The sequence below is a fragment of the Macrobrachium nipponense genome, chromosome 19 (assembly GCF_015104395.2).
Source record: "Macrobrachium nipponense isolate FS-2020 chromosome 19, ASM1510439v2, whole genome shotgun sequence".
Classification (NCBI taxonomy): domain Eukaryota; kingdom Metazoa; phylum Arthropoda; class Malacostraca; order Decapoda; family Palaemonidae; genus Macrobrachium; species Macrobrachium nipponense.
Genome location: NC_061088.1, coordinates 6,179,961 through 6,198,378, shown reverse-complemented (window position 1 = coordinate 6,198,378; position 18,418 = coordinate 6,179,961). Strand labels below are relative to the sequence as shown.

The following is an 18,418-nucleotide window of genomic DNA, read 5'->3' as shown; positions in this document are numbered from 1 at the left end:
GAAGGAGAGACCCAGCCTCAACACCACCCAAGAGACTTCACTCCTCCCGACGGGTGGCACGAAGGGCGCCGCCCGCCAGCACCATAGAGCCGATCGAACGGGCCAATCAGGTGCCCCCGTCTATCGGCAATGACCTTCCCATACTACGCTCCCCAGTCTCCAGCGTCCGCACGAGAAGAGCAGTGCGAGCTTCCACCTCTGCAAGACGGCTTGACTCAGGGACTTAATCCTCTGTTCAGCCAATGAAAATGCAGCGCCCATCAGACATGAGGAAGCTGATTCCCTGGCAAAAAGCGGGCTACACATAAACAATGTCAACATCAAAATAAACCTCTCACTAACCCAACTAAAAAGCATAGCAGCAGCATACTGCCAAACACAGGAGGAAAGCAAAATCAGGAGAGCCATCTTCGGAGGCTCCAAGACTGCAAAATGGTATGCAGACACCACACAAACTTCACACAGCATACCGAAGAACATGACACGAGCACTAGCGGTAATAATACACCGTCTAAGGTTTCGGATACCAATGCACATGGCAAAAAATAGAAAACAACCCTAAACCATGTAAATACTGCGAAACAAATACAGAAGAACCACTGGAACACTATATATTACACTGCCCAGAAACACAACAACTAAGACAAAGTCATGAAGGAGATCAACAATCAGTCACTCAAATAACAGACACACCTAAACAACACCCAACAGCTTACAGGCTTCCTATGCTCCTACCCACCACCAAGGTAGGTGCAAAACACTCCTAAATAGCAGAATCTCGGGGACATCAGTGAAGACCCCTCACACCCCCTGCCATCCCTATCCACTCACAAACAAACCAACAAAAACACAGAATAACAAACAATCCACCCAGTGCATGACTGACACAAAGACAGCCAACATCAACCTACATCACCCAACATCCAAAAGCAAAGCCCCGACTCTGACATCCTTCATCACTACCTCACCTCATGCCAGCCATTCCTTCAGCCTCGTGCATCAACAACACACACTACTTCCCACTCAGAATTCGGAACGGAATAAGCAAAATGTTTTGTGGACCTCACAAGCTAACTGACTAGCAATCTTTTTCTCAGACTCATACCCTTCCTTCTTCTCATCTGTTTGGCCTCTCTGACTTGCCAACACTCACTACTATTGCACTTTTCCTACTACTGAAGGGCACCTTAGGGTTTAAAAAGGTTGGACAAGCTTACCCATCAAAAAGTTTCTTTCAATATCACACTCATCAACTCACGCATTATCACCAAATAAAGAACCATATCCTACCATTACCACCTTCTCACATCCTGAGTTACGGGCTGCTCTGTGAGCAAGAGCCCGTGCTGACACAAGGTCAGCTAAATCAAAAACAACAACAAACAACCCATTCCAATCAGTTCAAGCTCACCTTTCCTTGAAAATGGAACCGATGATACGGTTTGGAAACGTTGGAATTCCGTTACGCCCTTTACCGACTAAGATTTGTTAACCACTTTTGTTATCATATCAATTAAATTATTATTTTTAGAAAACATTTCTTTCACCGAGATATGAACATCGGCCAGCTATTAGCAAATATCAGCCCTGATGAGAAGAGAATAATAAGAAGAATTGAAAAGACCATATATAAAATTCAATTCCACTGATGCTGCCATCATCTTTAACAAAACATATTATTATTATTATTATTATTTATTATTATTATTATTATTATTATTATTATTATTATTATTATTATTATTATTATTATTTATCTTGAAGCTCAACCCATTTTTGGAAAGAAATACTTTTCAAAAAAGCTATTTAATTATAAAGACTTCCATTTGTTCGTAAAAATTTTTTTGGAAACATCTCATAAGCTCTGTTTGCTTAGCTTAATAATATTCAGACTCTAGCAGACTTAAGCTTTCCTCCCTAACGCCCTATTTTCAAGGACGAAAACGAGAAATAAACTTCTGGTAAAGAATATACATTTGTAAAAAAAATTAGATAAATAAATAAGTTAAAAAGGGTGAATAAAGAGGGGTTTTCCAAACAAATTAAATTGTCACCAAGAGTTTTTTACATATCAAATCCATAAAAAATTCCAATAGTATCTTGATTACGTAATCATAAATCATATTCACTGCCCACCGAACGATCTATGATGACATGTGTTGTTGAAAATCATGACTATAATCAAAATAATTGGAACTGAACGGAATATGTTGAAGATGGTTGTCCATAAATTTGCATGGATTAGTTTTGCCCTTTTGGGGGAACTTACACTGAAAAATATTATATATATATATACATATATATAAAAGTGTTTGTAAATACGGTACATACATTAACAAAAATGGTAAGTATTAATAAAAATAATACAAATAAAAGTAATGAAAATAAAATTAAGAATAATTCTAAAAATAAAAAAATAATAAAAAATCAAAACTACCAATAATAAACTAATAGTAATACTCAGACAGACATGCCCAACACGCACACAAACACTTCTATATATATATATATATATATATATATATATATATTATATATATATATATAGATATATATATATATATATGTATATATATGTATGTATATATATATATATATATATATATATATATATATAATATATATAATATATAGAAGTGTTTGTATGCGTGTTGGGCATGTCTGTCTGAGTATTACTATTAGCTTATTATTGGTAGTTTTAATTTTTTATTATTTTATTTTTAGAATTATTCTTAATTTTATTTTCATTACTTTTATTTGTATATTTTTATTAATACTTACCATTTTTGTTAATGTATGTACCGTATTTACAAACACTTTTATAATATGTATAAATGTGCGCGTGTGTGTGTAAATAATATATATATATATATATATATATATATATATATATATATATATATATATATATATATATATATATATATATATATATATATATATATATATATTATATACACACACACATATAGTATATATATATATATATATATATACATAGAAGTGTTCGTATATACGGTACATACATTAATAAAAATAGTAAAATATTAATAAAAATAATAAAATATGAAATCATAAAAAATAAAAAAATACCAATAATAAACTAATAATAATACTCAGGCAGACATGCCCACACACACACACACACACACACACACACACACACGCACATGCAAGCACATACACTTGTATTCACAAATATTACACCACATTTATAATTTGATGCCCAGTTCTCTGTAGTCCCTTGTGGATAAGATAATCCCAGCTTAATTAAGGTGAACTGGACAGCGAGTGGTATGTGTACTTTAATAATCGTGAATGTATACGTATGTATGTATGTATGCATGTATGTATGTATGTATGTATGTATGCATGGTATACCACTTCGCAACTGCTTACAGGAACCCAGCTTAGACGGAATAGAACACAAGGAATAAGGGCGTCCTTGAGGCTGAATGGAAACAGACGGAAGGACATAGAAGACTTTAAAAAGAAAAAGAAAAAAAAACTAAGAAGAAAAAACAAATGAAGGTGGGTGAGGGCGGGTACCCAGTGAAAGTTGTGCCCAGTTGTCTGTCATGAGTTGTATAAAACGAGCGACGAATTCAGAGGCTCCATCAGTCTCTGTCTTACCTGCAATCATGAAGCTTACTGTAAGTAACTTAACATAAGTGTTAATGTTAAAATTATAACCCCATTTTCACTGTCCAATATCCATATCTTATAACCTTCAGGTTAGGTTCAGCTAGTTTAGGTTAGGTTGGTTTAGTTTTAGTTAACTCATACCATAAGAGGCTTTCGAACTGAGGGAAGTATGGTAAAGCGGGAATAGGATTTGGAAGGCTGATGTGGACCTCTTGACTCGGATACACCAACAGAGAGGAATGTCGTGGTAGTATGGTATTATATCAGAGAGTTGTAAAAGAAATTATGTCTTAAATTCATATTTATTTTAAGATTATTGAGTTTTGACCAAAATTTTTTTTCTTTTTCACTTTATAAAAGTTAATTTGATTATCTCTGACAACTAAAAGGGAAAGAACCGTTGTCTTAGAAATCTTATTTAGTAGTAATTATATTTTACTATTTTTTAAAACTTCTAAAACGCTACTTCAGTTCTCTGTGCAAATGAGTAACAGTATTTTGCTAAAGTCTAATCTATCAAACTCATTAATTCTAAAATTTTTCACATGCATATTTAATGTTTACTTAAATATACCCCATGTTTATTTTTCCAAATATGCGTAATATATATTTAGATGCATAAGCACATTTACATAAAGTAAAACGCATAGTAATGAGTCTTACTTTATGTAATATGTGCGTATATTATATCTGTAAACCATTGCGTATATTTTTTAAAAAACATTATGCATTTTTTAAAATAAAAGTTGCGTATTATATTTAAATACTTCTAATATTCATGTATATAATGTCAGAATTAATGAGTTTCATGGACTAGGTTTTAACGAAATACTATTCATTAATTTCCACAGAGAACTGGAATAACGTTTTAGAAGTTATAAAAATATTAGTAAAATCTAATTATTACTAAATAAGATTTCTAAGACAGCAGTTTTTTTTTTTCGTTTAGTTTTCAGAGATAATCAAATCCACGTCTAAATAACGTTTTAAAAGTTATGAAAAAAAAATAGGAGAATCTAATTATCACTAAGTAACTCTTTCTTTTGGAACATAGTTATCGTTCATTTTCCCAATTCATTTCGTTTTTTTTTTTTTTTTTTTTTTTTCAGCTCTTCGTTCTTTTGGGTCTCGTGGCTGCCCTGACCTTCGCCCGTCCAGACTCTGTCCTGGACCTTGATCTTGACGACATCCATCACGACCAGGACATCGATGACGACCAGGTTATCACTGGGACCTACAGGTAAAGAGAGACATCAATTCAATTGACATCAGGTTCACATTTATTGTAGTTTATTTTTTGCTGTTTTATTGATTATTCCAATCAACTTCATTGCCGTCAGTGCAACTGACGGGGAGCACTGTAGGCTATACTAAAGGATATTGTCTGCGTTCTTGAAGCCCATAGCTGCACCCACATTTTTTAGCCTTTTACTTTACCTCCGTTTCCCTTCCCTTCTTCAATCTTCCCGTCCAGCCTCTCTAACTATGATCTCTTCTTCAGCTTAATCCTTAGACGAGATCGCCGTTTTCCACGATCCTTCTCCAACGGCTACTTTTAAAAAAACAAAAATCATAACCTTTTACTTTAACTCCATGCCCCTTCCTTTCTTCGATCTTCCCGGACAGCCTCTCTAACTATGACCTCTTCTTCAGCTTAATCCTTAGACGGGGTCGCTGTTTTCCACGATCCTTCCCCAACGGCTAATTAAAAAAAAAAAAAAAAAACTTAAAGAATTTATTTTCTTCCATTTTCAGCTGGACTTCTCCCGAAGGCTCCGAGTTCTTCGTCAGGTACGTCGCCGACGAAGACGGCTACAGAGTCCTGGAGTCCAACGCCGTGCCCGTCAGCGACGACGGCGTCAGGGCCAACGGCCAGCAGGGATCCTTCGACTCCGACGAGGATGACGACAGGAAATAGATGATATCCTAGACCTTGCCAGCCTTACCATCTCCTACTTCTTGGAATAGGAAAGGACTTCCTCCCCCCAACTGAGTTTTATTCAGTTCTCTACTGACGAAGTTCCTTGATCTAGTTCCTGATATTTTCTATCTTGACTTTACAGATGACAGGTCTGTCTGTCTGTCTGTCAGTCTCTATCATGTATTTATGAGCGAAATAAATTAGAATATTTCATAAATCAAAGACCATTTTTCACCTTCCTTGAAAATTACGTCTTCTTGAAGGTTTTAATTTTATATATCTATAATTTGGTTAATTGGTATTGACCAAATTCAAAAAATGATCAATTATATTATCTAGACATATATAAATATTCATATAATTATGAATATTAAAATATCTCATTTATAGTAACAATGCTAAGCAGGAAAGAACTAAATACTGGTTTATCTGTGTCGTCACATCTGGAAGTTGAAGAAACGTTAAGATGTTTTGTCATTTTTTTTAAATATAAGTAATAGATTATATTTGAGTCTTCGCATCTTTTGAACGTTGATCAAGAAACGTAAATGCTACGTGTCAAAATGTTTAGTTTATTTTTCCAAATGTTAGTAATAGATTATTTCAGTCCTCAAATCTTTTGAAAGAGGATTAAGAAACGTCAATGCTACGTGTCAAAATGTTTAGTCTACTTTTTAATATAGATAATAGATTATTTGAGTTCTCATATCTTTTGACAGTTGATCAAGAAACGTCAATGATACGTGTCAAAAGGTTTAGCTTACTTTTTCAAATGTAAGTAATAGATTATTTGAGTCCTCAAATCTTCTGAAAGTTGTTTTAGAAACCTCACAGATAAGTGTCAAAATGTTGTGCCATTTTTTAAGGGCCAGACTAGATTTGGGACGGTCAGCCTTTATTCACCTTGACAGGGGAGGGTGTGGCAGGTAGGGAGGGAGATGACTCGGTCTGTCCAAGACAAATATGGGAAAATAGTAGGTGGATTAACATTCACAACCTTAACCTACAATTGTTTGGAGGGACTTTTCCCCTGGGTCGAATGAGGTTTTATAATCTCTTATATCAAATCATTTAAAAAGAGTATTTCTTATAGTATACCAGAAGATTTTTTACTTTACTTCGTAGAAAGTGTTAGTTGGTTTATATCAAATATTTTTTTTCGAGACGAAACGTTAAATTTCTCCTAAATATCATTAGCAAAGACTTTTGTTAATTCACACCGAAGTTGAATATTTTCGAGAGAAAAAAACAGTATTACGTAACTACCGTTTACAAGCTTTCAATTAATGTTTGCCCTACTATTTAGTGCTGCATCTGACGTATTGCTAATCGTTATAATCCCCGTTACGTAACTACCAACAAATTCATGGTTCCTTCTTTCCCACCGTTGCCTCTACATTAAGGGGTCGGTTGCCTGATGCGCCTTCTCCCCACTTCCTTCTATCCAAGGCATCATCCTCCACCAAACCTCTTCTCTCCATATCTTCCTTCGTTTTATCTCTCCATCTAATTCTCCGTCTCCCTCTCGATCTTTTTCCTCTAACAGGTTCCTCCCAATCCCTCTTCAATTACGGAACCAAGCAGAGTCAACAACACAAGCAGAAAGGCAATGCAGTAGTCACTTTAAAACATCCGGAGCCATGGAGACCATGGACATAGACGCAGTTTACGGAATCCTGAAATGCTGGTAAGATATTGTGAAAAGTTATTAAAAACCTATAACGGTCTCCACAGGTGAAATGTGACTGTAGTTCGGAAGTGTACTCAATTTTTTTGCTAAAACAGAAACACTTCTATAAATTTTCCTCTTTATTTAATCGTTTCTTACTCTTTAATCTTCATTAGTCTCTTGTCTTCAGGTTTTTACTTTTGTGGTCCAACGGCTTCCGGTTCCAATTCTTGCGGTCTTTTTTAACAATTTTTGGTTCCCCTTTTTGCGGTTCTGCGGCTTCTGAGGACTGTGGTACACGAACAGGTTCCAAATATGAATACCAGATTTCTGGGCCAATGTTATTCCCTCTAATTACACTGATTTAAAACATTCAGAACGAAGCATTATAACTGTAAAATTTACCATTATAAAACGTTTAATTTACCTGAATCGTTTACCAGAAGAACTGAGATAAAAATAAAAATGAAAACATGACAAAATGCCATTCCTCAACCTTGCTATTATATTCTATTTCAAATACTATTAATCATCTTTGTGATATTTCTCCACGATTTCAGAAAAAGTTTTATAAATTCAAGACTTAAATTAGACCATTGAAAAGTTGCATGATAATACAGCATGAAGGATACGTGTTGAAATAATAAAGCATGAAGGATACTACGTGATGAAATACTTTATTTATGGCCATTATTATATTTCAGAAGACCATTGATTTGAAATTCTAGGTTCCAAAGAGTGTGGCTTTCATTTGAAATAAACAACAGGAGATGATAAGAAATACAGAGTGAAAAGAGAAGCTTCACTTTCAGAAATTAATGCTTTACCAAGGAAATGTATTAATAGTTTGTTTCGTGAGTCTGTCAGCTTGCAAGCACAGTTATATGAATACTAATTAACATAATTTCCCCATCCCTTCCAGTTTTGTTATTGACATTTGTGTATTTAGATTTTAAAAAACTGGTTTCTCGTTTGCTCTGGAAAAAACTTACATAATGCAACATTAGTCTGCTTGAGGGAGACATAATCGGTTAACAATGTCTACCATAATTACGGCAGTATTCACTGAGTTTCATGACTGGCGGATTTTATCTTATATCTTCATAGAGATTAATATCATATCACAAAATTGATAGATAAAATTAAAAGAGTCAAGAACAGAAAGTTTTTGCATGCAATTTCTCTCTCTCTCTCTCTCTCTCTCTCTCTCTCTCTCTCTCTCTCTCTCTCTCTCCATATTTAGGATGACTTCCAAGAGAAGTAGTGGACAGGCATCCTACTAATACGTTCTCTCCTGTTCAACTTTCAAAGTATGTTTCTTAAAAAGCATTGGAAAGTTTTCCATCATCAATCATGATTTTTTTTCTTTTTAACTAGGCTTTAAATAATTTTTTAAGCACTAGGTAATATTTGTACTATTAGTTACAAAATTAATACTGGCTACTCAAAAAAAGTAATTAATGTAACTTTTGTGAGAATTGTTTCTGTTCTTTCTTTGTAATTGTTTTTTTAATAGCCACCTATAATAAAAAAAAATTTCTTAACAAAAGCATCTGTTTCCTCTTTTGTGTTGAAAATACCTACCTACTTTTCCACTATTGAAATTGAAGGTAACTGAGTTATAAGTAAGAAATATATAAATAAATTTATTTTTTTCCACAATCGCAACTCGGAGCCCGTAGAAATAGATTTGCCAATTAATAACAAGCTTTTTCCATTTTTCATTCTTTTGCTGAAATTGTTGAATTTCAATGAATTAAGTCTAATGAAATTTATCCTACCTACTGTTAATCTGCCTTTGACTGTTTTAAATACCCATTTGCATACCTAAATCATTTTAGTATTCATCATCGAATTATATATTTCATGACAAAAACAATCAATTCATCATACAAAAAAATACCCAAACTCTTTAAGCACTCCTTAAGAGTCGTATTTAGCTACCAAAGGGTCCCATTGAGGAAAACCTGACCCCAGCCATCTGAAATTAGGTGAAACTCAGGAGGTCAGAGTCCTTGAGAATTAGTCGCTAGGGAGGTAAACTGGACCATCATAAGGAATAAGAGCATCCTTCAAGGACGCGTGTGGGGAGATAGAGAGAGAGAGACTGAAAGGATGTGAAAGGTAGATGTAGGGAGGTGGAGGTGGGGGATAGGGGGGAGGGGAACTGCACTAGGATCTCTGCCCCTTCGTCGATCAGTATAAAATGGGCAAAGGGTTTGACTTCTCTATCAGTTCCTCCTACGCCAGCCAATCATGAAGTTCTCTGTAAGTTACCGTAGGATATATGGATTTCTTTATTTATATTAAGGCTTTGTTTAAAGTAAAAACTGTTTTGCAAGTTCCCAGCTGGTAAATTTGACCACATGCAGCTGTCTACATCATTTCTGAAAGCATTCTGTAGCTCCTAAACCAACCAGTCACGATGTTCACTGTAGGTTACTGTAGGAAAAACTGTTTGTTCATATTTAGTCTTTTAGAGGTTTTGTAGAAAGTTAATTTTTCCTAGCTTGTAGATTATCCCCTTTGTAGCCAGCCATATTATTTCTGAAAGTATTTATCATTTATGAGCATAAGGGCCAAGTGGACATCTGTGCTATAAGTTCGAAGAACAAGTCACAGTATCTGCTTTTCCATATTAAACGTCAGTATTTTATTGAATAACTTCTTAAACAAAATTGTCAAGGGGAACTCTGTGCTTTGAGATTGAAGAGCAAGTCATCGGGACTACCTTTTTTTTATATTCAAATTCAAATCAACTGTTTATTCTTATTTTATTATAATTTACTCAGTAATTACCTGTAATTTATTCATTTATTAGAAGTGAACGATCATTTAGTTTTATGTAATGTTTTTATTCACTACAGTAATTACCACTGAATAAGAAAAGATGTACTTCTCAAAGAACCACAATTTATTCATTAATTACAAGTGAATGATAATTTAATTTAATGTAATGTTTTTTATACACTTCATTAATTACCACTAGATAACAAAGATTCTTTTTATTATTCTCATTTCTCGTTTGGTGCACTTTGTATAGAATCACATAACCCATTCTCTCTTGTAATTAGATAATTAACATTTGTTTTCCTTATTCTTCTTCTTCTTCTTCTTCCTCAGCTGTTCGTTCTCTTGGGTCTCGTTGCCACCGTGACCCTGGCGCGACCTGACTCCGTCCTAGACCTGGACCTGGATGACATCCATCATGAGCAAAATATTGATGATGACCAGGTCATCACTGGAAGTTACAGGTAAGACCTGAAGAGGGATCTCTCTCTCTCTCTCTCTCAAGATATTGATGATGATGATCAGGTCATCACTGGAAGTTACAGGTAGGACCCGAAGAGGATATGCCTCTCTCTCTCTCTCTCTCTCTCTCTCTCTCTCTCTCTCTCTCTCTCTCTCTCTCTCAAGATATTGATGATGACCTCCAGGTCATCACTGGATCTTACAGATTGGACCTGAAGAAGATCTCTCTCTCTCTCTCTCTCTCTCTCTCTCTCTCTCTCTCTCTCTCTCTCTCTGTCTGTCTTAATAATAATACAAAGTAGATATATAACTAATTCCCTCCTCCTCCTCTTCCTCCTCCACAGCTGGACCTCTCCCGAAGGCGTCGAGTTCTTCGTCAGGTACGTCGCCGACGAGGACGGCTACAGAGTCCTAGAGTCCAACGCCGTTCCCGTCAGCGCCTTCGGCGTCAGGGCCAACGGCCAGCAGGGATCCTTCGACTCCGACGAGGATGACGACAGGAAATAGGAAGTCTGTGAAGGACTCTCGCTGTCTCCTGAATCCTTATGAAAGTTTTTTTTTATTTATTCGCCATTATTCACTCATTGATTTTATTCGGGTGTATACGCAGTGTGTATACTGTGTATGTCATTCATTCCATTGACCTACAGCTGTGTAAATGGTGTATTCATTGTGAGAATCAATAAAAGACATTCTAAAAAATGATAGTTTATATTTATTTTTAATATTATCATCATCATATGTGAAACCTATAGGGTGAACTATTTATTTTCAAAAAAATTTATTTATTTATTTATTTAGTCATTTATTATTATTTATTTATTTATTTAATTTATTATTATTTATTATTATTTAATTTATGTATATTTATTTATTTATTTATTTATTTATTTGTTTATTTTATTTTATTTTGCTAAGAATGATCTATCAACTGCAATGTTAAATCGATGGTAAATTGAATTCCACTTTAGGAAACATATTAAAAACAGTTATACTGCTCCCTCTTATAGTTTTATCATTTCTATGAACTATGGGTAAAAACAGATGCTTGATAATTAGCATATGTATAATTAGCATAATTCGACCTAAAAATATTCTCAAGTATTTACCCATTCATAAATCTATCATTCCAAGATAAGCCAACCCTTTACTTTGGGATCCTGACTTTATATAATTGATATAACAGCTGGTACATTATATCAAATGGTTTATAATTTACTTTGAAATGTTAAAATACCACAGTAATTTTCAGTTAAAGGTCACTTTTTATTAAAACAAAGTGAGTAAATATGCATTGATTTATGTTCAAGTTCAGCACTGAAAATATTCAGCATTTATATCCTCGTGTATATATTTACGTTACAGGCATCCATAGTATTTAAACTATCTCTAAATGGATACGAATTCAAATAAATGAAGGTTCTTTGCGGCGTGACTTCGGCCCCTAGCTGTAACCCCATTCGTTCCTTTTACTGTACCGCCTTCTTTCATATTCTCTTCCATCCATCTTTATTTTCCACCCTGAGATTTACCTCCTGTTACACCTTTCAGAATTTTACTCTCAATTTCCATTCCAGCACTGGATGACCTGATTGATCTATTTTTTGGTTAATTGTTATTGACCAAATAAAAAAATGATCCATTATATTATCACATCAGTATATATGGATATTCATATAAATATAAATATTAAAACATCTTATCTATAAAAACAGTTCTAAGCAGGAAAGAACAAAACACTGGTCTATCTGTGTCCTCATATCTTGAAGTTTAATAAACTTTAAGATCTTTTGTCATTTCTTTAAAATATAAGTAATAGATTATATTTGAGTCTTCACATCTTTTGAAAGTTGATTATAAAACGCCAGTGCTACGTGTCAAAAGGTTTAGTTTATTTTTTCAAATGTTAGTAATAGATTATTTGAGTTCTCATATCTTTTGACAGTTGATCAAGAAACGTCAATGCTACGTGTCAAAATGTTTAGCCTACTTTTTCAAATGTAAGTAATGGATTATTGAATCCTCACATCCTCTGAAAGTTGTTTTAGAAACCTCACAGATAAGTGTCAAAATGTTGTGTCATTTTTTTAAGGGCCAGACTAGATTTGGGACGGTCAGCCTTTATTCACCTTAACAGGTGAGGGTGTGGCAGGTAGGGAGGGAGATGACTCGGTCTGTCCAAGACAAATATGGGAAAATAGTAGGTGGATTAACATTCACAACCTTAACCTACAATTGTTTGGAGGGACTTTTCCCCTGGGTCGAATGAGGTTTTATAATGTCTTATATCAAATCATTTAAAAAGAGTATTTCTTATAGTATACCAGAAGATTTTTTACTTTATTTCGAAGAAAGTGTTAGTTGGTTTATATCAAATATTTTTGTTTGAGACGAAAGGTTAAATTTCTCCTAAATATCATCAGCAAAGACTTTTGTTAATTCAGACAAAAGTAGAATATTTTCGAGAAAAAAAACAGTATTACGTAACTACTGTTTACAAGCTTTCAATTAATGTTTGCCCTACTATTTAGTGCTGTATCTGACGTATTACTGATCGTTATAATCCTCGTTACGTAACTACCAATAAATTCATGGTTCTTTCTTTCCCAACGTTACCTCTACATCAAGGGGTCGGTTGCCTGATGCGCCCTCTCCTCCACTGCCTTCTATCAATGGCATCATCCTCCACCGAACGTCTTCTCTCCATATCTTCCTTCGTTTTATCTCTCCGTCTAATTCTCCGTCTCCCTCTCGATCTCCTTCCTCTAACAGGTTCCTCCCAATCCCTCTTCACTCCCTCCTCGTCATCCATCCTCAATACATGCCCATACCATCTCAATGGCGACCCTCTTCGTTTCATTGTAAGCTAACCTACGAAGAATATGTAAATTCTCAATTAGGGAACCAAGCAGAGTCAACAACACAAGCAGAAAGGCAATGCAGTAGTCGCTTTAAAACATCCAGAGCCATGGAGACCATGGACATAGACGCAGTTTACGGAATCCTGAAATGCTGGTAAGATATTGTGAAAAGTTATTAAAAACCTATAATGGTCTCCACAGGTGAAATGTGACTATATAGCTCAGACGTGTGCTCAGAGTTTTCTAAAAGAAAACACTTCTATAAAGGTTAAGTTACGAGCAGAATTTTCCACTTTATTTCTTTGTTTCTCACTCTTTAACCTTCGATAGTCTCTTGTCTTCTGGTTTTTACTTTAGTGGTCCAACGACTTCCGGTTCCAATTCTTGCGGTTCTTTTGACAATTTCGTTCCCATTTTTGCGGTTCTGCGGCTTCTGAGGACTGTGGTACATGAACAGGTTCCCAATATGGATGCCAGGTTACTGGGCCAACGTTATTTCCTCTAATTACACTGATTTAAAACATACAGAACGAAACATTATATCTGTAGAATTTACCATTATAAAACGTTTAATTTACCTGGATCGTTTACCACAAGACCTGTGATAAAAAAAATAAAAACATGAGAGAATGTCATTCCTCACCCTTGCAATTGTATTCTGTCATATAATGTTAATCATCTTTGTGATATTTCTCCACGATTCCAGATTAAGTTTTATAAACTCAAGACTTCAATGAGACCATTGAAAAGTTGCATGATATTAAAGCATAAAGGATACTTGTTGATAAACTAAAGCGTGAGATGAAATACTTTATTTACTAGCATTATTTTATTCCAGATGTACACAGGGACCATTGACTTGAAATTCAAGCTTCCAAAGAGTGTGACTTTCATATGAAATAAACAACAGGAGATGATAAGAAATACAGTGAAGAGACAAGATTCACGCTCAGAAATATATTCTTTAACCAAGGAAATTTATTGATAGTTTGTTGCGTGAGTCTGTTTGCTTGCAAGCACAGTTATATGAACACTAATTAACAGAATTTCGCCATCCCTTCCACTATTGTTATTGACATTTGTGTCTTAGGTAAAAAACTGGTTTCTAGTTGGCTGTGGAAAAAAAACTTTACATAATGTAACATTTATCTGCTTAAGGGAGACGTAATTGGTTAATAATATCTACCATAATTACGGCAGTATTCACTGAGCTACGTGACTGACGGATTTTATCTTACATCTTCATAGAGATTAATATCATATCACAAAACTCATAGATAAAATGAAAAGAGTCAAGAACCAAAAGTTTTTGCATGCAATCTCTCTCTCTCTCTCTCTCTCTCTCTCTCTCTCTCTCTCTCTCTCTCTCTCTCTCTCTCTCCATATTTAGGATGACTTCCAAGAGAAGTAAGGGACAGGCATCCTACAAATACGTTCTCTCCTGTTCAACTTTCAAAGTATGTCTCTTAAAAAGCATTGGAAAGTTTTCCATCATCAATCATGATTTTTTTTCCTTTTAACTAGGCTTTAAATAATTTTTTTAGGCACTATTTAATAATATTGGCTGCTAAAAAACAGTAATTAATGTACTCTTTTGTGAAAATCATTCTATTCTTTCTTTGTAATTGTTTTTTAATAGCCAACTATAATAACAAAATTTGTTCTTAACAAAGGCATCTGTCTCCTCTTTTGTGTTGATACCTCTAGACTACCTACTTTTTTTACTTTTGAAATTGAAGGTTACTGGGTTATTAGTGGGAAATATATAAATAAATATATATTTTTGTCCATAATTGCAACTCGGAGCTCGTAGAAATATATATGTCAATTAATAAAACGCTTTTTTATTACTTCATTGCTTTCCTTAAATTGTTGAATTTCAATTAATTAGTCTAATGAAATTTATCCTACCGACTATTAATCTGCCTTTGACTGTTATAAATACCTATTTGCATACCGAAATCATTTTATTTTTCATCACCAAATGATATATTTCATGACTGAAACAATCAGTTCATTATGCAAACAAAAAATATCCAGACTCATTAAGCACTCCTTAAGAGTCGTATTTAACTACCAAAGGGTTCCATTGAGGAAAACCTGACCCCAGCCACCTGAAATGAGGTCAAACTCAGGAGGTCAGAGTCCTTGAGAATTAGTCGCTAGGGAGGTAAACTGGACCATCATAAGGAATAAGTGCATCCTTCAAGGACGCGTTAGAGGAGATAGAGAAAGAGAGACTGAAAGGATGTGAAGGTAGATATAGGGAGGTGGGGGTGGGAGATGAGGGTGGGGGAGCTGCACTAGGATCTCTGCCCCTTCGTCGATCAGTATAAAATGGGCAAAGGGTTTGACTTCTCTATCAGTTCCCCTACGCTAGCCAATCATGAAGTTCTCTGTAAGTTACCGTAGGATATATGGATTTCTTGATTTCTTTTAAGGTTTTATTTAAACTAAAACCTGTCTTCCAAGTTGCTGTAGAAAAATCGCGTCTATCTTTAGTCATTCTAAAGGCTTTGCATAAACTAGCTCTTATTTTTCCCAGCTGGTAAATTTGACCATATGTTGCTGTCTGCATCATTTCTGAAAGCAATCTATAGCTTTTAACCAACCAGTCACGATGCTCACTGTAGGTTACTGTAGGAAAAACTGTTTGTTCATATTTATTCTTTTAGAGGTTTTGTAGAAAGTTAAATTTTCCCAGCTTGTAGATTAGCCCCTTTCTAGCTATCTACATCATTTCTGAAATATTATATAGCTCTTAAACCAACCAGTTGACTGTAAATTACTTTAGGAAACACTGTTTGTTCATATTTAGTCTTTTAGAGGTTTTATAGAAAGTTAATTTTTCCCAGCTTGTAGATTAGCCCCTTTGTAGCCATATTATTTCTGAAAGTATTTATCATTTATGAGCATAAGGGCCAAGTGGACGTCTGTGCTATAAGATCGAAAAGCAAGTCATAGTATCTGCTTTTCCATATTAAACGTCAGTATTTTATTGAATAACTTCTTAAACAAAATTGTCAAGGAGACCTCTGTGCTGTGAGATTGAAGAGCAAGTCATTGGAACTACTTTTATATTCAAATCATTCTGTTTATTCGTTTTTATTATAATTTACTCAGTAATTACCTGTAATTTATTCATTAATTAGAAGTGAACGACTTCATTTTTTTAAATTAATTTTTATGTAATGTTTTATTCGCCTACAGTAATTTTTCCACTGAATAAATAAAAGATGTACTTCTTGAAGAACCACAATTTATTCATTAATTACAAGTGAATGATAATTTAATTTCATACAATGTTTTTAAACACTGCAGTAATTACCACTGAATAACAAAAGATGTACTTCCTAAAGAACCACAATTTGTTCATTAATTACAACTGAATGATAATTTAATTTCACGTAATGTTTTTATACACTTCAGTAATTACCACTAGATAACAAAGATTATTTTTATTATTCTCATTTCTCGTTTGGTGCACTTTGTACAGAATCACATAACCCATTCTCTCTTGCGATTAGATAATTAACATTTGTTTTCCTTAATCTTCTTCTTCTTCGTCCTCAGCTGTTCGTTCTCTTGGGTCTCGTTGCCACCGTGACCCTGGCGCGACCTGACTCCGTCCTGGACCTGGACCTGGATGACATCCATCATGAGCAAGATATTGATGATGACCAGGTCATCACTGGAAGTTACAGGTAGGGCCTGAAGAGGATATGCCTCTCTCTCTCTCTCTCTCTCTCTCTCTCTCTCTCTCTCTCTCTCTCTCTCAAGACATTGATGTTAACCAGGTCATCACTGGAATTTAAAGGTATGACCTGGAGAAGATATCTCTCTCTCTCTCTCTCTCTCTCTCTCTCTCTCTCTCTCTCTCTCTCTCTCTCTCTCCACTCATTCTCTCTCGTCTCTCTCTCTCCTTAAGATATTGTTGAATGACCAGGTCATCACTGGAACTTGAAGGTATGACCTGGGAGAGATATCTCTCTCTCTCTCTCTCTCTCTCTCCTCATCTCTCTCTCTCTCTCTCTCTCTAATTTAATAATAATAATATTAATAATACAAAATAAATATATAACTAATTCCCTCCTCGTCCTCCTCGTCCACAGCTGGACATCTCCCGAAGGTGTCGAGTTCTTCGTCAGGTACGTCGCCGATGAGGACGGCTACAGAGTCCTGGAGTCCAACGCCGTGCCCGTCAGCGCCTTTGGCGTCAGGGCCAACGGCCAGCAGGGATCCTTCGACTCCGACGAGGATGACGACAGGAAATAGGAAGTCTGTGAAGGACTCTCACTGTCTCCTGAATCCTTATGAAGGATTTTTTTAGATTTATTTATTCGCCATTATTCATTCATTGATTTTATTTTATTTGAGAGTACACGCAGTGTGTATACTGTGTATGTCATTTATTCCATTGACCTACAGCTGTGTAAATGGTGTATTGATTGTGAGAATCAATAAAAGACATTCTAAAAATTGATAGTTTATATTTATTTTTAATATTATCATCATATGTGAAACCTATAAGTGAACAATTTATTTTTTTTTATTCTTTTATATATATATATTTTAAAGAATGATTGATCAATTGCAATGTTAAATCGATGGTAAATTGAATTCCACTTTAGGATAGATATTAAAAACAGTTATACTGCTCCATCTTATAGTTTTATCATTTCTATGAGATATGGGTAAAAACAGATGCTGGAGAATTATGCAGATATCCTAATGGTATGTAAAACACAAATGCATAATTAGCATAATTCGACCTAGAAATATTTTCAAGTATTTACCCGTTCATGAATCTATCATTCCAAGATAAGCCAACTCTTTTCTTTGGGCACCTGGCTTAAAATAATGGATTTAACAGCTGGTAATTATATCACTTTGTTTATAATTTAATTTGAAATGTTAAGATACCACAGTAAGTTTCAGTTAAAGGTGATTTTTTATTTAAACAAAGTGAGTAAATACGCATTGATTTATGTTAAAGTTTAGTACTGAAAATATTCAGCATTTATATCCTCGAGTATATATTCACGTTACAGACATCCATAGTATTGAAAC

General features: G+C 34.6%; 3 protein-coding genes across 3 annotated transcripts; all 3 read left to right on the top strand.

Annotated features, from left to right (window-relative positions):
- Nucleotides 1-3,599: 3,599 nt before the first annotated feature.
- On the top strand, nt 3,600-5,788 carry LOC135214002 (uncharacterized). The gene is made up of 3 exons (XM_064248103.1): nt 3,600-3,653; nt 4,755-4,885; nt 5,401-5,788. The coding sequence occupies exons 1-3, from the start codon at nt 3,642-3,644 to the stop codon at nt 5,561-5,563; spliced, it is 306 nt and encodes a 101-aa protein (XP_064104173.1). The 5' UTR covers nt 3,600-3,641; the 3' UTR covers nt 5,564-5,788.
- Nucleotides 5,789-9,397: 3,609 nt separating this feature from the next.
- On the top strand, nt 9,398-11,192 carry LOC135212460 (uncharacterized). The gene is made up of 3 exons (XM_064245873.1): nt 9,398-9,503; nt 10,359-10,489; nt 10,832-11,192. The coding sequence occupies exons 1-3, from the start codon at nt 9,492-9,494 to the stop codon at nt 10,992-10,994; spliced, it is 306 nt and encodes a 101-aa protein (XP_064101943.1). The 5' UTR covers nt 9,398-9,491; the 3' UTR covers nt 10,995-11,192.
- Nucleotides 11,193-15,696: 4,504 nt separating this feature from the next.
- On the top strand, nt 15,697-17,827 carry LOC135214011 (uncharacterized). The gene is made up of 3 exons (XM_064248115.1): nt 15,697-15,746; nt 16,922-17,052; nt 17,461-17,827. Exons 1-3 carry the CDS (start codon nt 15,735-15,737, stop codon nt 17,621-17,623), a joined length of 306 nt encoding a protein of 101 aa, XP_064104185.1. The 5' UTR covers nt 15,697-15,734; the 3' UTR covers nt 17,624-17,827.
- The last annotated feature ends 591 nt before the right edge of the window (nt 17,828-18,418 follow it).

Coding starts and splice junctions, on each gene's coding strand:
- LOC135214002 (XM_064248103.1), top strand. Junction 4,886..5,400: donor GTTATCACTGGGACCTACAG/GTAAAGAGAGAC, acceptor TTCCATTTTCAG/CTGGACTTCTCCCGAAGGCT.
- LOC135214011 (XM_064248115.1), top strand. Junction 17,053..17,460: donor GTCATCACTGGAAGTTACAG/GTAGGGCCTGAA, acceptor CCTCGTCCACAG/CTGGACATCTCCCGAAGGTG.
- LOC135212460 (XM_064245873.1), top strand. Junction 10,490..10,831: donor GTCATCACTGGAAGTTACAG/GTAAGACCTGAA, acceptor CCTCCTCCACAG/CTGGACCTCTCCCGAAGGCG.